This window comes from Mytilus trossulus, chromosome 1, assembly GCF_036588685.1.
Source record: "Mytilus trossulus isolate FHL-02 chromosome 1, PNRI_Mtr1.1.1.hap1, whole genome shotgun sequence".
Lineage (NCBI taxonomy): Eukaryota > Metazoa > Mollusca > Bivalvia > Mytilida > Mytilidae > Mytilus > Mytilus trossulus.
This window is the reverse complement of record NC_086373.1, coordinates 58,522,602-58,547,223: the sequence shown is the minus strand read 5'-3', so window position 1 is coordinate 58,547,223 and position 24,622 is coordinate 58,522,602. Positions and strand designations below refer to the sequence as shown.

General features: G+C 34.4%; 2 protein-coding genes and 1 non-coding gene across 3 annotated transcripts; 1 reads left to right on the top strand and 2 right to left on the bottom strand.

Annotated features, from left to right (window-relative positions):
- Window positions 1-2,863: 2,863 nt before the first annotated feature.
- Window positions 2,864-8,162, top strand: LOC134728212 (U6 snRNA-associated Sm-like protein LSm8). The gene is made up of 4 exons (XM_063592731.1): window positions 2,864-2,969; window positions 4,560-4,600; window positions 5,297-5,424; window positions 6,821-8,162. Exons 1-4 carry the CDS (start codon window positions 2,939-2,941, stop codon window positions 6,909-6,911), a joined length of 291 nt encoding a protein of 96 aa, XP_063448801.1. The 5' UTR covers window positions 2,864-2,938; the 3' UTR covers window positions 6,912-8,162.
- Window positions 8,163-15,364: 7,202 nt separating this feature from the next.
- LOC134702937 (U8 small nucleolar RNA) lies at window positions 15,365-15,499 on the bottom strand. The gene has a single exon (XR_010104621.1). It is a non-coding gene; the product is annotated as a U8 small nucleolar RNA (small nucleolar RNA).
- Window positions 15,500-17,389: 1,890 nt separating this feature from the next.
- On the bottom strand, window positions 17,390-22,234 carry LOC134709165 (cylicin-1-like). The gene is made up of 6 exons (XM_063569349.1): window positions 22,103-22,234; window positions 21,785-21,984; window positions 20,286-20,606; window positions 19,871-19,923; window positions 18,805-19,075; window positions 17,390-17,829 (listed from the first exon to the last, which is right to left on the bottom strand). The coding sequence occupies exons 2-6, from the start codon at window positions 21,951-21,953 to the stop codon at window positions 17,471-17,473; spliced, it is 1,173 nt and encodes a 390-aa protein (XP_063425419.1). The 5' UTR covers window positions 21,954-21,984; window positions 22,103-22,234; the 3' UTR covers window positions 17,390-17,470.
- Between the last annotated feature and the right edge of the window lie 2,388 nt (window positions 22,235-24,622).

The following is a 24,622-nucleotide window of genomic DNA, read 5'->3' as shown; positions in this document are numbered from 1 at the left end:
TAGGTCAATGCACGGCCTTCAACACGGAGCCGGTTTGGCTCACGCCGAACAACAAGCTATAAAGGGCCCCAAAATTACTAGTGTAAAAACCATTCAAACGGGAAAACCAACAATCTAATCTATATACATGTATAAAAAAAAACGAGAAACGAGAAACACGTTTATAAAATTAAATAAACAAACTACAACTACCGTACATCAGATTCCGCTGACTTATGACAGGTGCAAACATTTGCAGTGGGATTAAACGTTTTAATGGTACCAAACCTTCTCCCTTTTTCTGAAACAATAGCATAACATCACAACATAGAAAAACACACGATAAAGTATCAATTGACAATCAAAAAACGTAAATTAATACACTATGAACGAATAAAGGAGTAGGTCCGGTCAGGACCGGTTTTGGCCCCAATTTTCAAGTTCATCTGACGAAAGATTTTGGACACTTTTTAAACACTTAAATGTCTATTTCAATTGTTTCAATTATTTTTTGTGAAAGATTTAAACTGATTCCACTCATTAAAACGTCCACTCATTAAAACGCTCCGATTCAAGCTTAAATATGAAAAATCTATCAAATATGCCAAATACTGTCACTTTTCATATGGTTTTTGTCAAGATGTGGTCGCATCCGTGTTCATCCTCGACCTTTATATATTTTATGTATTATCATTAAACACAACTTACGCAATCAAGAATGAACCCGAATGCGGCCACTTTCATTTAAGACGGAAACCGTCTAAAATTTAACTAAAATGCTGAAATTGTGAAGATTTCAGTAATTTAGCTTGACTTAATGATGCAAGTACCCGATATATGTGCATTTTAATGCCCATATAAGCCCAATATTTTTGTAGCAGAGGCATTATACCTTCCAAAATAAAATTAAAAGTTTACAATTTTGTTAAACTGCTATATTTTGGGGCCAAAAAGTGGTCTTACTCCTTTGATCTGCGATATCTGAATGCAAATGCACAGTTAATAAAATATGAGGGACAAACATTCAAGGCCAAAAAGCAAACAAACAAGTCCAAACAATACCATGGCAAGACAATCTAATTAAAATATTGATCTCTGATTACGTTATACTACATATGAGCTCATATGTAGTATAACGTAATCAGAGATCAATATATGTAATTAATAGATTGATGGCAAGACACCACTGCAAAATATTTAACCCTTCGAAAATAATCACTTTTGAAAAAAAAAAACGGTTTTAATAATGCAGATAAATCTTGAAGTTATACAAATGTAGTAAGAAGAAGTAAAAATTCGAAGATATTGCAAATAATCAAAGCTGGTATATAGACAAGACCCATATTAATATAAAATAACAAAAAACATTATAAACAGTATCAACAGGTCGAATTAAAGGTGTTCTTTTTCTAGTGCTAATATTTCATCTAGTTCTTCGTTTTGTGTTATTATGCTCGTAGTGCTTGTCATAATCTGAAAATTCTGTAAACACCCATGATTCTTCACTTACATATACCAGAAAACAAACATCAGAAATAGGTACTATATAGTCAATATAACATCAAACTTTTCATCAATACTGATACTTCTTTCTGCTTTCTTTCCACCAAAAGAAAATTAAGGGGTTAAAAAAACAAGATGTATATCTAAAGTTTTCATTAATATTGAAGTATTCATGCATTTATAATTTATAAGTAGGGCGAGTTAGTAAAGGCAGCGCTACAGTTCTCTTGTAAGCCTTAATTCAGTACAGTTTAATTCTTTTATTCATAAATGATGCAAGTTGGCGATCTATATTCAACGGAATTGCATCTTTTTTGATAAGTCGGGCGAGTTCGCAAATCAAATCAAATGATACCAGCCGACATTTACAAAATACAAATACAAAAATAATCTAACAAACAAACAAAAAACCAACAAAAAAACATATTTTCCCAATGATTAGAGATACATATTCGCATAACTAGGGCGAGCACGATTTGTCTACAACGAGTACACAGACACTTCCCCAGGGTGCGTCACTGGATTATTAGACCAACTCCAGTGGGATCCACTACAGTATAGACGAATTAAACAGCGACTCGTACTAGGCTACAAGATACAGAACCAATTAGTGGAGATACAACCAGCTATCTACTACACACCTGGGGACAACAGAATAAGGGGTGGCCACAGACTTAGACAGATAAGAGCTACTAAGGAAGTTTACAACAACTCCTTCTTCCCACGCTCTATAAGGGACTGGAACCTTCTGCCAGACACAGTAGCAAACAAAACAAATTGTACAGTGTAAATAGTTTTAATAATTTTGTTAATATTCACTTTTAATCAATGGAGAAGCATCCTGTTTTACCGAGCGGAGTTAGTTAATCACTCAAATATGAGGTCAACTCCTTAACGGAAGAAGAAGAAGAAGAAGAAGAAGAAGAAGAAGAAGAAGAACTAAATGCATCGTGTTTTTTCTGCCAGATCTTTTCTATAGTGGGGCCGAATTGGCAGACCTTTATTCAGCGGGATTTTGACCCTTTCGATAATTTGGACGAATTGGCAGACCTATTTTTAATGGGATTTTACCTTTTCCTGAAGTAGTGCGAGTTAGTAAACAAGAATGGGGCGTTTTTACAAGTGGGGCGAGTTGGTGAAAAAGTGGTGCGATTTTGTGTAGGGCGATTTTCCAGTGGCACGAGTTGTCATGTATTCTCTCAAATGAACACTTTAAAATAGTGAGAATAATTGGTTGCACTCAACCTTCGTGAACGTCGAGTTTTTCAAAAATGAAACATGAATGAACAATAAGGAAAAAAAAATTTCCTCACATCATATTTTAAATTAAAAAATAAACTATCAATGAAGTGCGAAGCAAATAAAAACATTGAAACACGGAATATAACCCATAGCCGTTCCGATGTTCGAGGAAATACGTTCGGAACTCAACTTGATTTATCTTTAATTTTTGAAAATGGCTTCAGCGTTGGAATCGTATGTGAATCGTATCCTTACACTGTCCTATGTTTTAATGTGATGTCCTTCTAATTTGCCTTTATTTTTATAATTTTCCGGATCTAAAGATACCTTACAATTGTATTCCCTGTCTGTTTTTTTCGATTATGAACAGTAATCTTGTTACCTGTGTGAGTAGTGGCTAGTGCGAGTGTGAAACTGAAAGACAGAAATGTGAGAAAGAGCACATCAATTATAGGTAGATTCACTATCAATCTATAATACATTGATAACCGACCCTCCTATTGATACAACCAAGTATCTGTGATCTAAGAGTACATCTATCTTACACAAACTACTGCAAAACACTAGTACAGAATACTAAAGAAACTCGAAATTTATACCTTTTAGTGTTAATATCCTTGTCTCATGGGTTTTTATGCTATTAAGAATGCATTGTGACGTCACAATTTCCATAAAAAAGGATGCATCATTCGAATTCATATGAGTTTGACGTACAATGATCAGACCATTTGTGTAAAGAATGAGGCTTTATGGCGGGATTACCTTCCTTTAGTATTGGATAATCAGATAATGCCCCGGTTGGGACATAATTATTTACTACTTAAACTCAGTAACAACAGTGCTAAGTTCATAAACAATGTTTCTTATACCAAGGTTAAAGTTGACCCAACTTCTCTCTGTATGTTTTTTACTTCTCGTGTAAACCTTTGCACATGGTAATTACTCCTCAAAGAACTTGCAAATAATTGTTTAGATGCAGGATTTGGTGTCAAGGTAAAGTTTTCTAGACGCGAATGTCACATTTCCATGATGTCTGCCACATCATCCTATGGATGTATCATTCATATCTTGTAAAGAGTTTCACTTTGTTCCTAATTAAAATCGTTTAGGTTATAATTATGGGATTATTATGTTTTGAATTATAATTTCTTGAATGTTAATTTAACAGTTGTTTATAAAAGTTACAAAGTATAGAAACAGATTTATGAAAATAAACTTCTCATAAGAGAGACTAAATCATCAATTTACAATATTAAGTAACATAACTGACCCCCCAAGTCTGGCGATCACCTGATACATCATACATTAGGAAAAAAGGCAGTTTATCTTGTCAAAACAAGCTTGCTTTCAATTTGTATCCACTTTCTTCTTCTCTCTATGATGAACACATACAAAAACAGGAAGTTATGACAACAAAGAACACAGAGGCTAATTTAACTGACAGCAAAAGCTTTATTAAGACTTTATTAAGACGAAAAATTCCTGGATTGCAAACAGATACACAAATACATGTTAAATGAAAACACAGAGATATAAAATGTATTTTATTTGAATAAAACATGACAAAACAAGAACATTAAAGATACATACTACAAATTTAACATGTAAAACATAAAAACAATCAAGGTTTTAGGAAAAATATTCTGTATTCTTCACTTCACCTGGAAATTTATTTGTCAGAGTTTGGACCTGAAAAAAGACTAAGAAAATGTTTGTAGGCATGTACATATGTATAATCTCTTAAAAGAAACATTACCCAGGGTGTAAATGTGTTCACTATACATACCAAAAGAAGGTATGCAATTTTTAAGCTAAATTCCTTAACATTATACCAGGTACAGTTTCTATAGTTACAGCAGATGGAAGAATAATTGTGGTAAGTTTTAGTATTTAATCTATAAATACATAGATGATACTTAGCATAGTATCATGAGTACAGCAAAACTATTGCATATACATTTATACCCAATTGTAAAAACCAGCTTTTAAATTATACTTTAAGTTTCTCAGGTAAATTCTTAAAATCTGTTGATAAATATTTATGTAACTTCAATTGATCAAGAGTATATTATAAAATTACTGACCTACAAAAATTTGGCCAAGTGTGTCATGTGCATTGTGCAAAGAGAGTGAAAGAGATCACTACTTTGTAAATGTCTGTTGTAGTATGTCTATAGAAAAAATTATGACAAGAAATTTACTAATGAACATTTTACACTTTAAACAGCTTTCTTGTAACAGACTATTTTATCCTTGTCAACGCTTTTGTCATTTCATCTCTGGTAGATATTTGTCTACTATGCAATCATACATCTTTTTTATCATGTTTATACCAGTGATTTTCTATGTCACTATCAAAGTTGCCTCTGTTGACCTAATGATGTGAGACATATTGCTCTTTTGCTAATGTTCATAGTTTAGTTTCTTTTTAATTTCTTTAGTTAGGAAACATAATAAGGTTCAGATAAATTGTCAAGAGTTAACAAACGTATTGAAAAACACAGCACACATACAAACATTATTTTTTGTCAAAGTAGAACTACAAATATATATGAATGTATTTATTTTTCAGGGAACTTTGAAAGGATTTGATCAAACAATCAACTTAATTCTAGATGAGAGCCATGAGAGGGTATATAGTGCTACACAAGGAGTAGAACAAGTCATTTTGGGACTGTACATCATCAGGGGAGATAATGTGTAAGTAAATAACAGCTTACAAAGGGAGGTGTTTTTTTATATTCATGTACAAATATGTATATATACAGGTGACAATACTTTTTATTGAATTAGTTTTGCTTAAATTTGAATAAAGTATTGACTCAAAGTGCCATGATTTGTCATACAAATATATATTATAATTTAATTTTCTATACAGAGTGAGATAGATAGACTTTAAAAACATGTAGAGTGAGATAAATAGACTTTAAAAACATGTACTCTAATATCAAACAATATGATGGACAAGGAAGTATAATTTAACTTTTGTCTCTGCTGGTTGTTACATCTTTTGATTTCAAGAGTTATCCATTTAGATTGATATAAGTATAATACATGTAGTAATATAATTATATCTATAATACTAAAATTACGAGGTCCAATTTGTCAGCCGTCATCACGTAAAAATGACGAATCAAAGAATTCAACTTTATATATAACTAATATAGTACAAAGGTGTAGATTAAAAATTACACCACTCCAGGTCCTTTTGTTTTCCACGTAATTAATATTGCCAATAATTAAAAAGTTCCGGGTCGAGTCTGATACTGATACCAATAGTATATTCATCTGTTACCTATTACCTTATCTGTACGTTTCGCATTTGACAGGCACACCGCACCACCAAACGGTGTATTCAGGATATGCTATATACACGGGTCATAATCACAGGGTGGACACTACCAAATTGTCAAATTGTTACCTATTGTAGTATTTTAATCAGTAAGACTTTATAAGATAACAATACGAATACTAAAAATAAGGCGTATAGGTACAGTTTTCAATTTGTTAGCGGGCATGACATAAAACAGCGAATCAAAGAATTCAACTTTATTTATAACTAATATAGGACAATGCTGTTTATTAAAAGAATACTCCATCCCAGGACCTTTTGTTTTCCAAATAATTGATATTACCAATAATTGATAAGTTCCAGTTAGACGGGTTCAAACAGAAAGATTTAAAAGCAGAGAAAACTGTGATAACTATCTTATAATCGGCATGACTTTATCAGATGACAATTGCAATACTAATACAAAAATAAGTGTTGCGCATAGTTCTTTACTTTAATTCAGTCACGGACCCGCGATATCACGGGTGTGTTCTAGTATATTATTTTACTAAATGGTATGTAATTTGGTAGTGGTTTTCATGAATTTACCTAAATTGTTAACCAACTTTTTTTTATGAATACTAATTTTAAATAGCAGTAAGCCATTTGTTGACCACTTTGGGGTTATTAATATTCCTTATTTTCTTATTAGATATTTTCTTGACATATTTATATAAGGGATGATTCAAGTTTTGCATGTTCACATTATTTTTTATATCCAGGAAAATACGTTGCTTTAAATTATTTGAATTTTTTATTTTGTAGAGCTTTGATAGGAGAGATAGATGACGAGGCTGACCAGAGATTAGATTTTAATGACATTAAGGCTGAACCTTTGAATTCAGTTTTACATTGATGGAAAGGATAAAAAGACCTGTTATTGCTTGGAAATAAATATCAGCTTGGTCATATTCCAGGATTTTTAGGACTTACAACCAAAGAAGATGTACTTTTAATTACATAAATAAATGCAAGCTGATTAAGAGAGGGAGAGAGAGATTTTCAATACTTGTGTATGGTTTTGTGCTAAATTGACATTTTTAAAGTGTTTAAAAGTGTCATTGAATATTTTGAAATATGTCTCCCTAAAGAAAATAAAAGGAAGATTAATTTTATTGCAATTACATAAGGAAAATGTTAAAAATTTGAAATGTATCAATTAAATTATTTTTATTTTGTGCATTTCATTTTTGAAATCATTTATTTTGTTTAAAAGATAATTGAATGAGATATTTGATTTTTCTGTTGGTTCACAGCTACTTGTTTAGACTCAGCTGACTACGAAAGAGGAAGGATATATGCATCATTTCATGAATACCCTTAATTGGTCTTTAGATGTTTGATTAAGTCAACAAGGATGATGGCTTCAATTGCTATCTTATTAACCTAACTTTTTCCTTTTATTTGTTCTATTTGTTTTATTTTAATAGAAATATTGAATATAAAAAATAAAAGAAGATGACAAATAATAGAGACACATAGAGTTTACAGGGTAATATACCTTGTCGCTACAACAAATTTCTAAATAATCCAAAATCTAAACGAATTGCTTCATAAAAGTGAGTTCATCAGTACTTGGTGTAATGAACTATAAAACAGTATCAAAGAAAGTGTATTGTACATGTTGTAGATTGAGTCAGTTTGAAAGAAAGAGTATTGATAATTTAAAGATCATTTGTTTGTTTAATTTTAAATGTGTTGTTTCAACATTCTACAGAACAAGTCAGATGAATGCATTCCATATTTAATATATATGTAGAAAAAAAATAAGTCTGTATTCACCCTCAGGAATCGGAAGTTCTATCAATAAAATTCTGTAAATAATAAAGTTGACTATCAATATAGCTTCTCGTACGAGAAGCTCTATTGAAAGTCAACTTTATCATTTACAGAATTTTGATGACAGAACTTCCGATTCCTGTGGTTCACCACAAATTCATGGACACTTGTAACTCAGGAACGAAGTCACCTCCATAGTAAATACTGATCCTACATATAGAGAAGCATGGTGTATTTATCTTCTTACCAAAAGTTCAGTTTGCACTTGTCATTTTATCATGTTTTAATTCATAAATGTACAAAGGCACACATTAAACTATTTTATACATTTGTTGTTATGTTTGAATGCCTGCCTGTAAGTTGGATGGTATGGTATCTGATTTATCATAGAATTCAGGTCATTATTTTGCGTCTTTATTGTAGACTAGTTAAATTACCTGACACTCGAATATGTCATAAAGTTTTCTTGTGGGATCAAAATATGTCTACCAGATATCGTGATACATGGTTCAATCACGCAAAGAAACTTTGATTCCTGCAGACTCAACGATGTACTTTTTCTAGAGAATCAACACATTATAACGCCATACCTAATCGATTCTGAGAAAATGCATTTAGAAAACGAACATAAACAAACTTGGTTCAGCAATATTCAGCAAATGCCTAAACTGAGAAGGTACAAACATTGTAAAACAGAATTTGCAACCGAAACTTTTTTAAAATGTGCTTAAATAGAAGTCAGCTATCTTTTATTTCACACATGCGTTGCCACAGTGGGACATTTCCTTTAGAAATCAAAAAGGGGCGAAATAGAAACATTTCAGTAGAACAGAGAACTTGTAAAATGTGCAATACAAAATCTGTTGAGGACAAAATACACTTTTTGATCCACTGTCCAAAATATACAGAGGAAAGAAACAAAAAGTTTGAAAATATTTGTGTAACATTCTGTGATATATCTGGTCTTTCTGACAGTGATAAACTGTGTGAGCTTCTTTCTAACCACGAACTTAGCAAACTCGTGGCAAATTTTATCATCACTTGGTGTCTGTCATCCATCAATGTTGGCATTTTACAAAAATCTTCTCTGAAACTACTGGACCAACTTTAACCTAACTTGACCCCAACCTCAGTGGGGTATCTAGTTTGAAAAATATCAGAGGTGGATTAAGGGGGGGGGGGAGCAGGGAAATTCAAGTTGGCCAGGAGGGAGCACTCAAAATGTACATAGAAATCCTATTAAAATTTTATGTTTTTCTTTTCAAGAACTGTGTACAAAAAGGGACTTAATTATGTCGCTGCTGTGAAATTCAGTTTTGAGATTTTGAATTTCAACTTCCATTTGATATAATAATTGTTAGATTTATAGATGGTCACTGAAAGGTCAGCCTGACAGAATCATACATGTTATACTGACTCTGGAACAAAAATGTTTTGTTCAAGTTACCATAAATTCGGAAATTAATGCAGTCATTTACTATTGCTATAATGACAGTCCCAAATGTTTTGATAAAAATGGCAGACATACAATGGGTTTAGCTATGTGATCCCCCCCAAACTTTGTTTCCTGGTACATGTATAATGAAATGAAAAACAATACAAAAGTATGTTACTTTATTTTTAATTTCCAAGTGTTGTAACAATAAATTGATTGTTTAAAGAGTCTTTGTGGCTTCAAGGGGTAAACATATGGTCAAATTGCCGTATTTTGCAAATATCTTCTTAAGAAGCATTGAACCAATTGAAATGATTTCAAGATAAGCTCCTATGAAGTTTCTTAATAAAAGTGTTACCAAAAACAATTCAAAATAACAACCATGCAGCAGTGTCCAATTAAAGTCCTAAGTTACTTCATATAAATGAGTTTTTACATTTTTTGGTTGTTGCATGGTGTTAAGTTAACAGCAACAGTCAGCAACCAAGGCTATTGCTTATCATGGAAGCTATTTTGCATCCAATTGATCAGGTTTTTTTTTAAAGAGATTCATTGACATCATCAAATTCACCAGAAATATATCATATCCTTTAAATTTGATGAGAGTGTACTGGAAATTACATGTAATCAGTGCTGTACAGACAGAAGCGGAATTTTATAAAATAGATTTTCCCGTCTAGTGGCGCACGGTGTCACTTTTTTTTTTAGACAATCTCACATAAATTATGAGACATATTCGAAATATCATTATTTGTGACCAAAGAGGAGCGTATGCCTCTACACCCCCACTGGAAATTGAGGAAAAAAATACAGAGAAGGATAAATACTTGGCTTTTCTGACTTTTATAACTTGATAGTATCAACTTCAAGACAGAATACAATAATAATAACCCGCGTTTTTGGCGTATAGAATTTTAAACCTGATGCTTTTTGTTATCTATAAATCATGTGTTTCTTTGTCTAATATGTTCTCCTATTTATTTGTATTGTAGTCCTGTTATATTATGTTGTCATTTCAATGTTATATTTAACATGGCCATTAAAGTGCGAGGTTTGGCATGCCACAAAACCAGATTCAACACACCATCATAGTTTTTCCCCTTTAAAAATGTCCTGTATCAAGTCAGGAAGATGGCCATTGTTATATTATTTTTCGTTTCTGTATGTGTTACATTTTGACGTTGCGTCGTTTGTTTTCTCTTATTTTGTAAATTCACATTGCGATAAGACGTGTCACGGTACTTGTCTATCCCAAATTCGTGTATTTGGTTTTGATGTTATATTTGTTGTTCTCGTGGGATTTTGTCTGATGCTTGGTCCGTTTCTGTGTGTGTTACATTTCAGTGTTGTGTCGTTGTTCTCCTCTTATATTTAATGCGTTTCCCTCGGTTTTAGTTTGTTACCCCGATTTTGTTTTTTGTCCTTGGATTTATTAGTTTTGAACAGCGGTATACTACTGTTGCCTTTATTTGTCTGACTTTTGGCTTTGCTTAATTAAAATGACAAACGCAAATTCAATGCTCGGACAAATTGTACTTTGTTGTATGGGGAAACCTCCCGATTCATACGAGATGTTAGGGTCTGTGCTATTTCAGCAACTCTGTGAAGATTTCCCTCTCAAATTCGGTTTGGGATTTGACACAAAAATCATTTAAAAAGCATGGAGATACTTCATACCATACGGAATGTATTTCATTAAATTATTTTATTAATTTAATACTCGGAGATTCTTTTCAAGGGCGTTATTTTTTTTAATTTTTGCCGTTCTAATACGTTCTATTGTATTTCATGAAATTATTTTTATTACTTTAATACTTGAAGATTCTTTTCGTTCAAATTTGTATGTATTGTGTTATGCTATTATATTGTATTGGTATCACTATCTCTCCTTAAGGAGGCTAATAAAGATATATATATAGAGAAACACACTGACAGCCAATTTGATACTTTCAAAAAGACAAACTTTGATGATATAAACAAAATGTGGACATCATTTAAACAAACATGGAAAAATACGTACCAACAAAAACATCACTTGTTAGACAGAGCCATCTCTGGATGAATACCCAACTAAGACGTCTAAGCAAACAGAAGCAAAGAGCTTACTCTAAAGCTAAGGCAACAACCATTTTCTTATCTGGGGGGGGGGGGGGGGGGGGGGGGGGGGGCTGGGATTTTTTTGAAAAAAATATTTTGATGGCCTAGCTGCCCGAAAATTTGAGAATAGTGAAAATATTAATAGTTGAGACAGTGAAACAGCAGATTATAAACATCTGTCCAGTCTACAGATTACACTAAGATTTCTATTCATACCTTATCACTTTTAGTATTTTCCTGTAATAGAGTTTGATCCAGAGATATTTAAAAGCATTCCAAATCTACCGCATGTATGCTACTACATTAAAACATGCTTAAAACTGCAACTGTTATAAACATGAAATGGTCATTTTATAACAGAGATAGATATGGTATCATATAAAGCAGTCTTTTAAAGTAGCCCTGATTGTATATGACACAGATCTATATACCGGTAGTATTTTCTTCTGTATCATTCTTTCTCTAATTTTTCGTCAATTCATCCCTTTCTGCACCCATTGTATAAAAAATTAATCAACGTGTGGTTTGTTTGATCTCAGTACTTCATTGCTTTTAAAATCAGATTATGATGTCAAATTTTCTTGCTTTCCTCTGAAATTCCTATTGTGAAAGCATGAAAAAGGCGACCATGTCTGATGACGTCACATAGAAAAAACACATCTTTATGCAGATCATTAAAAAAGAAGGAATAAGTTTGCCTGCATGATGTAAGAAAATCATTAGAGAAACAGATTACAACACCAAATCTCGTGTAATACGATATTTATCCACTGTCGACAGTTAAATTTTAAATATTTAAAACTAGGATGAAAAAAAATTTCCTGCATTTTTTTAAGCTGTAATCTCCGTCCTGCCTTTTTATTTTTCACTATGTACGGTCCTGCCTCTTTTTTTTTTTTTTTAGTTTATCTAGACTTTTTTTTTTGCAAGTGTCTCATCCTGCCTTTTTTTTAAACTCTGAACTCCTGTCCTGCCTATTTTCAAATTTCATCCTAGCCCCCCCCCCCCCCCCCCCTAAAAATCAAATGGTAGCTCCCTAACTGTCTTGAGTCGATACAGTGGTAGAATCTATATTTATACCTCTTTTTTTTTTTTTTAATGAAATGTCAATTATCATAGTTGAAAATAGTGGATGTTTATAATTTGGAGCTACTCACTCTTTGTCATTACAAATATGGCAATAGTGGTCACTTCATTTTCACTATCAAAATTCAAGGACTGTGATACCTGTATGACTGACTCAGATAATGTCATAATGTAGAAAGAATGCTAAAAAAAAAACAGCAATGCCAGGATATAGACAGAGCCATGCACTTTACATTTTACATCAATTAAAAAAATAAAATGAATTTTATGTAAATTTTATGGTTTTGAGAAAAAAAAATGTATTTCTGTTCCACATTATAGGAAATAAAAATTTGCTTTCCTTCTCAGAAGAAAAAAAAAAATTATCAGAGAAAGGTTCTGAATTTTTTTTTACGAACACAATAAAAATCCCAGCCCCCCCCCCCGATAAGAAAATGGTTGTTGCCTAAACTCACCAACTCAACAAAGGACTGGAAGCGGTATACAAACATAAAAGCTGAACTTCAAAGAGAGGCTAGACGAGCGCATACAAAATTCATGCAAAATATAGTCAGTGATGACTTATACAAGAACCATAAAAGATTTTGGTCATACATAAAGAGTAGGAAACAGGGGAATCGTCAGGAATAACAACCCTGAAAAATAAAGATGGATACCTACACAGCGACACACCAACAAAAGCTGCTATACTAAACACTCAATTCCACTCAATATACACCCAAGAAGACCTTAACAACATGCCAGATAAAGGGCCGAGTCCATATCCAACCATGAGAACAATAAACATCAGCCAGAATGGTGTCACTAAACTACTTAGAGGACTAAGACCGTTCAAGGCAACTGGCCCAGATGACATACCAACATTCATCCTAAAGAATATGGCTGATCAACTATCACCTTACCTGACCAGACTGTACCAACTGTCAATGAACCAGGGATCAGTACCAGAAGATTGGAGGACAGCCAACATAGTCCCAGTCTTTAAGAAAGGGGGAAAACATACAGCTGCAAACTACCGTCCAGTTTCCTTGACATCCATCTCATGTAAGCTGCTAGAACACATAGTACACAGCTCTATAATGGACCACTTTGACCAAAACAACATACTCTGCGATTAACAACATGGGTTTAGAACCAAACGGTCATGCGAGTCTCAGCTGGTAATAACTATACATGAAATAGCTAAGAACATGGAGGACGGCGACCAGACAGACATCATCCTGTTAGACTTCGCCAAGGCCTTTGATAAGGTACCACACGCCATACTTCTTCGTAAAATGGATTATTACGGGATAACAGGTCCCCAGCTGGAATGGATTAAACAGTTTCTGTCTAACAGAACTCAGTCTGTGATCCTTGTAAACCATAAGCTATTCGGACCCTCTTGACGTGGTATCTGGAGTACCTCAGGGCACTGTGATGGGCCCCATATACTCTTTCTGGCCTACATCAATGACCTCCCTGAAGCAACAACATCAAGCGCTGGACTGTTTGCTGATGACTGTCTACTCTTCCGCCGCATTGCAGACTTGCTGCAAAAAGACCTAACCTCGCTGGAAAAAATGGGAAAAGGAGTGGCAAATGTGTTTCCACCCGGAGAAATGTCCAGTCATCCGTGTCTCAGGACGACGTCATCAACAACAGACGTCCTACACACTCCATTGACACACATTAGAAACAATAGACAGCGGAAAATACCTGGGGCTCACTATCAACAAAGACCTCACCTGCATGGACAAATCATATCATCCAGACCATAGGGAAAGCCTCAACGACACTTGGCTTCTTACGGAGAAATCTTGATAGGTGTACTCCAGCAACAAAAGCCACAGCCTACTCTACGCTTGTAAGACCAACCCTGGAATATGCCTCCCCAGTATGGGACCCTCACCAAATCACCACCATACGTGACATAGATCAGGTACAAAGACGAGCAGCTCGCTTTGTTTATAGTTGCTACCAGGACAACTCTCCTGGATGTGTAACTAAGCTACTGGACCAACTTCAATGGGAATCACTGCAACACAGACGATGGAAACAGAGTCTTGTGCTGTGTTACAAGACTTAACACCAGATGATTGCCATTGATCCAGCCAAATACTACACAACAGGAGACAGTAGGACCAGGGGCAACCACAAACTTAGACAAACTAGAGTGAAGAGGGACGTATACTACCACTCAGTCTTCCCACGAACAACTAGAGAATGGAATAAACTCCCCGAATCTGTAGTGGAGTCCGGATCCCTAGAGGACTTCAGGGCCAGAGTGAATACCACCCCCTGGACCCAGCCACATCTGAAATAAACAGCAGGATAACCAGTGTACATAGATGTAATTAATATCATATTTTATTGTAAATACTGTCCAGATTATTTCCTGGACTTTTACTTTTGGCCAGAGGAGTGGTCTCCTGTCTGTTTGAGATGCGCCCGAGCCAATTACACTTTACTACAGAGTCGACTCGGAACGGGAAGAAGAAGAAGGGCATTATTTTTTTTTATTTTTCCGTTCTATTGTATTTCATCAGGAACATATATATATATAGTTAGATATATACTGTTCATGAAATTATTTTATAACTTTAATACTTGAAGATTCTTTTCAAGGGCGTTATTTTTTCCCCCGTTCTATATATTTTCACCATTGTAAAGTTAAATGTCCCCGCCTGCTCTTACACCCTGGTCCACAACATGCATGCCTTTATTGGTGAACCCTTGATGTAGCAAACAGTCTGATATTTGAATATTACATTACATATAAAGAATATTTCTCTGACCTGACATTCTCTCACTCGTATATTATCTCCTTTTGGTAAGTTAAAATGTAATAAGTTGTAGATACAGAAATGATTTAGAGAATGTGTGTTTGTACATCAATAAGTGTATTGATAGAATTGGTCACCAGGTAGATGATCAGACTAGGCCCTCTGAGCGTTGCAAGTCCCAGTGGGTCTGTGGGTTGTAAGTCACAGGTAACTCATCGCCCAATATCATCATGTGTCTGAAGGGCCGAAGCCCCGCAGGTAAGAATTAACTCTACCTGATGACATTGTGAAAAAGGTCAAATTTTTATTAAGATCTAAGAAAGAATTACTTTTAACATAGGTCTGATATTGGCACAAACATTTCAAATAAAATACAAATTGAATTTAAATTGTAGTTTTCATCATTATTTGAAATAAAGTTTAGCACAAATAATAGTATGTTAATTAAATGTTTATCATAAAATGAAGTTAATAATAGATACAGATACTATTTTGATCCACCAAAATACAAGGGAATTAATCCAAAATTGTAAATTTGTATATTGAATAAACTCAATTAAAATTTTATGTATACACCAGACGCGCGTTTCGTCTACAAAAGTTGAAAAGACTCATCAGTGACGCTCGAATCCAAAAAAGTTTAAAAGGCAAAATAGAGTACGAAGTTGAAGAGCATTGAGGACCAAATATTCCTAAACGTTTTGCCAAATACAGCTAAGGTAATCTATTTCTCAGCCGGGTAGAAAAGCATTAGATTTTTTCAAAAAAGTTGTGTTTATATAATTACAGTTAATTTATAATTATGAACATATCAATGATAACTCAAGTCAACACAGAAGTGCCGACTACTAGGCTGGTGATACCCTCGGGTATGAAATGATACTTTATTTGTTTCATTTTCATCATGACGTTCATTGTCATTAATTGTTAGTCTTTTTCATTGTTCAAAATTTAAACAACAACACAATCAAATAATACATTTAAAACATAAAAGGTGACACTGAATGGATCTGAGGAGTGGTAAGTGAACATTAACATTTCAATTGCCGAATTTTTGTAAGCGTGACACATGGAAGTCAAATTATTGTGCCGTGAAAACGGGAAAAGAAGTGCGGGACACTGGAAGTTACCAAAAAATGAGAATTAATTGCGGCTTACCTGCATAGTGTAAGCGAGATACAGACACCAACAAATAGTAAGCGGTTTCCAGGATCAGACCCCCCTCCAATGAGACGGCGGTCAGCATAGGCGGATCCAGGGGTGGGAGCTCTGGGGGGTGCCCACCCCCCCCCCCTTTCGTGGGAAAAATTTGGTTGATTATAAAGGGAATCACTGAAGCATGACTGAAGCGCCCCCCCCCCCCCCCCCCCTTTTTTTAGGAAAAGTTCTGGATCCGCCACTGGTCAGACCCCCTATCTAGTCCAAAATATTATGACGCTTTGAATGCTTTGGATTTGTTTTCAAGATATATCTTGCACATAACTTGATTTGGTGGTATAACCCCTATATACAGTGCACAAGCACTTGTTTCTGTCAAAATGGGGTTTACAATCCATTCCTGTACGCAAAAAAAAAATCATACGGGTATGGATAGTAAAACCCCTATATACAGTGCACAAGCACTTGTTTCTGTCAAAATGGGGTTTACTATCCATACCTGTACGCAAAAAAAAATCATACGGGTATGGATAGTAAACCCCATATTGAGAGAAACAAGTGCATGTGATACAGTGCCCTATGTACCATTTCTCCTCATCTTTTTTTTAATAATCTTCTACAAGCCAATCGCAATGATTTGAATGAGCATTTATTGAACAGGAAATTCATAAAAATTATCATATACTAACTAATTTGCCTCGTGTATTGTAAAGCGAAAATATCGCGTGATTTCCGGACGACGACTTTAGGCCTGTGACGACATAAAGACGGTGTACGTTAGTAATTGATATTCATGTCAACACCGAAACAAAGATTGGTTGATTGATTGGTGTTTAACGCCACTTTTGATACTATTGTGTTATTTTTAAAGGTGGTTAGTGGTGAAGGAAGCTGATTCGAAGCTGGACCGTCGACCTTCATTCTTTACATTCGTGTCCACAAGTCACATTTTAAGCATAATTCCATTTTGACGTCTCAATCAGAAAATAAAATATGAAAAACAGAGATAACAAAAAAATATAGAAAATTTAAAATAATACAAAACAAAAACAGTGAAAAATAAAAAAAAATTGGTATAATACAAAAAAAGATTTATCAAACTACAGCTTTATTCTCTTCCTGACCTTTCTTGCAAGAAAAGAATCGCAAAAATGACTGAATGTTTGCAGAAATTGAGTTTTTCTTTCCGTCGTTATCAATGTTTTCCCTAGTTTGGGACTCTTTCTTCTTTTCAACTTTGTTTTTCTTTGCCTCTTTCTTTGTTTTGATTTTCTTCATAGCCTTTACACCATCTTTATTGTGTGTCTCTTTCACCTCCTGATCCTTATTATTCTCTGTCTCTTTATTTGTTTTGCTTTTCTTTATATCATGTTTTTTGTCCTTTTCAACCATAATGGGGGTCTTTTTCTTCTCAGTTTCATCTTTTGCATCTACTTTCTTTATTCTCTTCATTTCTGTAAACACAAGTGTAAGTATATATCATGCATTTTCAAAAACATAATATTAAACTAGGGGAAAGTATTAAATGAGACCACTTATTGATTAAAGACCAATTAACATTTTTTTTAATTTTATTTTTTTACATTCAAAATTTAGTTCAGTATTAACTTGGTATATATCAGCTATTTAATCCTGTTTTTCTATACATAAAGTCATGTTTCAACTTTGACAAAGAAAAAGCTGCTATTCAAGGAACATGAAACAGTACAATATACAATTAATGTCTATTGCACTATAAATGAAACTTGACAAGGAACTGAACTTTTAACAAATTAATGTGATTTTGTTGTACGTTTTAAAATTTATTAGTGTGCAATAGAAAAAAAAACATCATACCAATTGTTAATTCAATAACCGCTTTAGAAACTTGCACAATCTAATCCATCTTCGCTAGCCAAGGGTTACGATCACAGGCACTTGTCTCAAAAAAAAAATTTCCTATATACCTGTTATATTAAGGTATATAGGAATTTTTTTTTGAGACAAGTGCCTGTGGTTACGATCCACTCCCGCTCTAGAGTAGATTCATCTTCGCTAGCCAAGGGTTACGATCCACTCCCGCTCTAGAGCGGGAGTGGATCGTAACCCTTGGCTAGCGAAGATGAATCTAATCAAAATAAGTTCGCATCACTTGCTCCTCGATTTTGTATACACACGGCGACATATAAAATATTCAGGAGCAAGTGATGCGAACTTATTTTAATAAGATTGAAACATGCAAAATGTGATTATATATGATTATATTTCGTATTTACACATGTAAAACATGTTGGTTGAATTAAAAATAATACAACAAATATGTAGTTTGTACTATATACTATGTGTTTTTTCTATTTGAAAATACTACTCGTCCTGTCTAAGGCGTCCATATCGAATCGTTTAAGCCGGGAAAAAAACTGGAAGTGTACATTTCAATAAAATGATTATACCTTTCTCCAACATCTTCTGAGATTTTATCTCAATCTTGCCTATCTTCTTTCTCCTCTTTTCCTCTTTTTTTCGTTGTACTTTGACGTCCTTGTTGTACCTTTTCATAATTTGATCTACCAACTTTAAGTGTAACTGAACAACTTTTTCCTCTTTTTTAGCAATTTTTTCTCTTAATTTCTCGTCTTTCTTAATGTTTCTTTTTATCCTCTTTTTGTCCTTTTTTGTTTGTTTGCAAAGAGCTCCATTCTGTTTAGAACTCTGGACAATATCCTATGAAAATATCACAACACGTATATATAATTGTTATAATATAGTTTTACAACATGTTACACTTTTTCATGTAATTGTGTTTTGGGGGAAATATCTATAAACCATGAATCATTAAACATTAAAAGCAAAACAGGAATTACACTTAACATATTGGACAGTATAGAAGATCCCACCAACCATGCATTCTGACTACACCGAAGAAATAAATTGATTGATTGATGGTTGCTTAACGTTCAGTGGCAAATATGTCGTGCATGTTATAGACGAGAGCGAGTTGACAATACATACAATACTAGGTAGGTCTTGTAAAAGAGGCCATCCGGGATGATAGTCGGGGAAATTTGGATTGCCGTTGGAATACTATGGGAGGGTATATGGATAGGGACAGACATTTTGCCGAGTAACAGGCCACCTACGGACCCTCAAATAGTTGTTGTTGTAAGGAGTCTTAACGTGCAGAGAGCATGTCACTTTCTTTGCACGAGGCATCGGATTTAGCGTCCCCATTCTGATCGGATGTGGCTGTATACTTGATACATTCCGCCCCGCCAAACGGAAGCCCCATTTTAGCAAGAGTTTTTACTGCCGGTCGGAAGAACAATAAGCGGCCATATTTCTATTTCCCAGTAACCATTGTGACCAAAGAAGTAAAAGACACAAATAAATACAAAAAACTTGTTATTTAGAGAACAGCCCTGACGCTCGTGGTAAAATATTAAGCAAAAAGTGCAAAACCATGGACAGATCAGAATAGTTCAAACCCCCATGACTTATTTCTTAAATATTGAGTTGTACCTGGAAAAGATAGCCGGCATTCTTTGGCGATTTTTCTGTTGGTCCTAAAGCATCTAAAAACAAAATACCCTCATGAATATAACGATATGTAGTGATTAGAATTGTCATTTTCATTAAAAATAAAAACTACAGAAAAAACCTGACAAGATAACATAAGATTTATAAATCCAGCCAATGATGATAAGGATTTTCACTCTCTAACGAAAATACCGAAAACGGCTTAACAATTTTTTTTAAATATACTAACAGAAAATATGCTACTTTTCAGGTAAGAGTTAAAAAAAATCAACAAAAAACATGGACATATTAAGGTAGAACTGTTTATGAAGTTGAAATGTACATTGTAAAACAAATCAGAATAAAAACTATTAAAATAAAACAAGTGGCAATAGAATTAAATAAATTATTTCATTACCTGCTAATTTCATATATGCCTCTTTTTGTTCTTCTACACTCATGGTGTTCTCTTGTTCTGCTGCACTCGCAGGTGCCTCTAGCTGTTCTGGTGCACTCAAAGATTCAGCTCTAATTAATGCCTCTTGTTGCTCTGCTGGGCTCATAGATGCACCTTGACGTTCTGATCTTATAGATGCCATCTGCTGTTCTGCCACGTCTAATGCCTCGTCCAAGTCTTTCAATTCGTCAGATATATTACCTGTGTCGTCTGAAACTTTCAACCCATATTCTTTCCTTTCTAAATCTTCTTTTTCGGTTGTTCCATGTTCTTTTAACTTGTCTAAATAGAGCAACACGAAAGTATAATTTTAATTTTCTTGCACATTTAGTGCAATTAGACAACAATCTAAAAACTCCAGAAAAGTATCTGGAAAATTAACCGTCAACTCGTACAAATACGATTTGGACAGGATTTGGTCTGTGGTTACGAGAAATATAAGTAGTTCGATATGATTTTTTTAATAACATACCTAACTCCTTTATCAGGGGAGGGAGATAACTGACATACCTAACTCCTTTATCAGGGAGGGAGATTGCTGACATACCTAACTCCTTTATCAGGGCAGATTCCCTATCCTCAGCAATGACAGGGGAGGGAGATTACTGACACACCTAACTCCTTTATCAGGGGAGGGAGATTACTGACATACCTAACTCCTTTATCAGGGCAGATTCCCTATCTTCAGCTATGACAGGGGAGGGAGATTACTGACATACCTAACTCCTTTATCAGGGCAGATTCCCTATCCTCAGCTATGACAGGGGAGGGAGATTACTGACATACCTAACTCCTTTATCAGGGCAGATACCCTATCCTCAGCTATCACAAGGGAGGGAGATTACTGACATACCTAACTCCTTTATCAGGGGAGATTTCCTATCCTCAACAATGACAGGGGAGGGAGATTACTGACATACCTAACTCCTTTATCAGGGGAGATTCCCTATCCTCAGCAATGACAGGGGAGGGAGATTACTGACATACCTAACTCCTTTATCAGGGAAGGGAGATTACTGACATACCTAACTCCTTTGATAGGCCTAGGGCAGATTCCCTATCCTCAGCAATAACAGGGGAGGGAGATTACTGACATACCTAACTCCTTTATCAGGGCAGATTCCCTATCCTCAGCAATGACAGGGGAGGGAGATTACTGACATACCTAACTCCTTTGATAGGCCTAGGGCAGATTCCCTATCCTCAGCAATAACAGGGGAGGGAGATTACTGACATACCTAACTCCTTTAATAGGGCAGATTCCCTATCCTCAGCAAAGACAGGGGGGAGATTACTGACATACCTAACTCTTTTATCAGGACAGATTCCCTATCCTCAACAATGACAGGGGGGGGGGGGGGAGATTACTGACATACCTAACTCCTTTATCAGGGAGGGAGATTACTGACATACCTTATAATAAATACTCTTTTATCAGGGGAGGGAGATTACTGACATACCTAACTCCTTTATCAGGGCAGATTCCCTATCCTCAGCTGCTCTTATGTCTCCTTCTACATTTGTCCACTGTTCGTATGTAAATTCAAAGGAAGCAACACAAATGATTGCTTCACCTAACCCAGCTACTACTTTATGTACTTTTTCTTCTTTTTCTGCTGTCCACTCCATACTGAAGTTATCCTGTTGATTGTTGAGTCAACTGCAAATATAAAAAAAAAAATCATTATGAAATCCGTTTTTACCCCTTCCCTTTACCCCCTTTAAAAATTTGAACAACAAAACAAAGAACTTAAGAAAAATACTTTACAGTAACTTACCACACTTCGCGTACGAAGTCTATTTTCTTCAGAAATGCTGCAAGAGATCAATTTAGACGTCTAAAAATTTATGCTTGTGCAATTTATCGATGATACATCGACGATAACGTTGTCAGAAGAGATGTTTATGACGTCGATGAATGGTTTAGTCACTATAGGGAGCAACCAATATACTTTAAAAGGGGTGTGGGTATCGCTTTTTGTTTGAGTCAGAAAATTTTATTTTTATTGTATTTATTTTTTAACGCTATCAATCAAATTATTTGCTCAAAATTTAACACTATATGGTATGGGGAAAATCTGGTTTCAGATATTTTTTTTATCCTCTGATTGTGATTGAACAGAATATTAGTTTCATTAATTTTTTCACTACCCCCCTCTTTCGGCGAAGTAATATGGTTCCTCACAAGCGCAAAGTTTTCTCGGACCTTCTCAGATTCCTATTTTGTATTTCCATATAAAGATGATCAATTTTGATTTTCATTTCATTTCATAATTAAAAGTACATAATTTATAATACGTCACCTTTAAGGGTGACAAAGGATTCCGTCTGTATGTTTGTTTGTTCGTTCGTTATTGAATAAATTTTGTATCCGCATCTGCTGGACAATAATTTGTAAATTTTTGTCCAGCAGATGCGGAGACAAAATTTATATATACATTTTTGACTAAATATTGTTGATATTTTTTTTTTGCACCTTTCATATCCTTTTGTCATTTGAATACATTTTAGTTTAATTTTAAATGACATCATATCTGCACATGATAATCAAATTTGTACCCGCCTTTCCTCCTAAACCTCTATTCAAACTTAAAAAGAAATATTAACCATATAATGATTTTGTATTCTTTCTAAAGTGTACTTAGTAAAGAACCTTGCCATTGCATAATGTTTGGTCTACCGATATTTTTTCATACGTTACTCCTCTTAGACCCCTTATTACAATTTATCTAACTTTATCACAATCTTATAATCATATACATGCAACCTCTTTTATTTCATCATAATAGTTTTGGGGTTTCCCAGCCAATTGTAACTTTTGCAAGGCGTTGGGGTATAACTTTTGTTTAAGTTCTGCTCGCGCAGTATTTCAAGTTTTTGTCAAAATTGTCTAGAGACCTGGCCCCACGGTCATAAAACTTTCGAGCATGATTTTTGTACTCAGACTCGAAAATCAACCAATCAAATTGCTGGATTTCATGTTTCGAGCATGATTTTTGTGCTCGGAGCACTGAGCAAAGTTTTATTTTCTTTCCTTATCTTTAAAATTCTATGTAGCATTGTGTGCAGTGTTGTACGTTGGTGATCTTTTCGTCTTTGTGTTAGTCAGTTTTACTTCAACTCATTTTTGTGAGCAATCTTGTTGCCTTTTCTACTTTTAAACATTTACCAATAAAGTCCTAATGTTATTAAGCAGTGACAGATTCAAAGGGAAAGTACGGGTATAAAGGATGTACGTATTAACTCTTCGGCATTTTCATTTCTCAAATATTTTTGAAAACGCTAAGCTGTCAATTACTTTTTAAATAATAGCATAAATATAAAATAAGGTGACGTGAAAGGAATACCAATGATCTGCTAGAGTCTAAAGTACATGGAGTGAAGCAACCATAGGTCGACATTAAGTCTTCAACTGAGCAATTCTCGTATCTTATAGCAAGCCAAAGTGTTCCAGGAATGACAAAAATGAATCCTCTTTAAACGAGACCAGTTACCTGATTTATGTTATATTAAAACAATAAACGAATAACAAATTGTACAATACTTTGCTATTGTACAATACTGTGATATTGTTTAATCCTGTGAAATTGATAAATCCTGTGCTATTGTACAATTCTGTCACGGAAATTGTTCTCGCTACATTGAAGACCTGTTGGTGACCTTCTGCTGTTGTTTTTTATTTGGTCGGGTTGTTGTCTCTTTGACACATTCCCCATTTCCATTCTCAATTTTAAATCCTGTGCTATTGTACAATCATTGTTAAATCCTGTGCTATTGTACAATCCTGTGCTTTTGTATAAATTAATCCTGTGAAATTGATAAATCCTGTGCTATTGTACAATCCTGTGCTTTTGTACAATACGGTGAAATTGTTTAATCCTGTGCTATTGTACAATCCTGTGCTATTGTATATATAATCCTGTGCTATTGTATAATCCTGTGAAATTGTTAAATCCTGTGCTATTGTACAATCCTGTGCTATTGTACAATACTGTGAAATTGTTAAATCCTGTGCTTTTGTACAATCCTGTGCTATTGTATAATCATGTGCTATTGTATAATCATGTGCTATTGTACACCCATGTGCTATTGCGCAATACTGTGTAATAGAAGATTTCTTGTGATTAGGCAATATTGTGCTATATCGCTATACTGTGCAAAAGGAGATTGAAGTTGCTTTTGGCCAATCCTGTGCTTTGCTCAATACTGTGCAAATAAAGATTTCTTGCTTTTGCCCTATACTGTGCTATTGTAAAATACTAGGTTTTAGTGATTTGGCAGTCATGACTGGTATAGCG

Bases quoted from the DNA above. Each gene is read 5' to 3' on its own strand.
- LOC134709165 (XM_063569349.1), bottom strand. From the start codon at position 21,953: ATGGAGTGGACAGCAGAAAAAGAAGAAAAAGTACATAAAGTAGTAGCT. The intron at 19,076-19,870 runs GTACAACTCAAT...ATATTTTCATAG, and splicing joins ATGCCGGCTATCTTTTCCAG to GATATTGTCCAGAGTTCTAA. The intron at 17,830-18,804 runs GTATAATCATTT...TTGTGTTTACAG, and splicing joins TCAGAAGATGTTGGAGAAAG to AAATGAAGAGAATAAAGAAA.
- LOC134728212 (XM_063592731.1), top strand. From the start codon at position 2,939: ATGGCTTCAGCGTTGGAATCGTATGTGAATC. The intron at 4,601-5,296 runs GTAAGTTTTAGT...TTTATTTTTCAG, and splicing joins CAGATGGAAGAATAATTGTG to GGAACTTTGAAAGGATTTGA. The intron at 5,425-6,820 runs GTAAGTAAATAA...TTTATTTTGTAG, and splicing joins ATCATCAGGGGAGATAATGT to AGCTTTGATAGGAGAGATAG.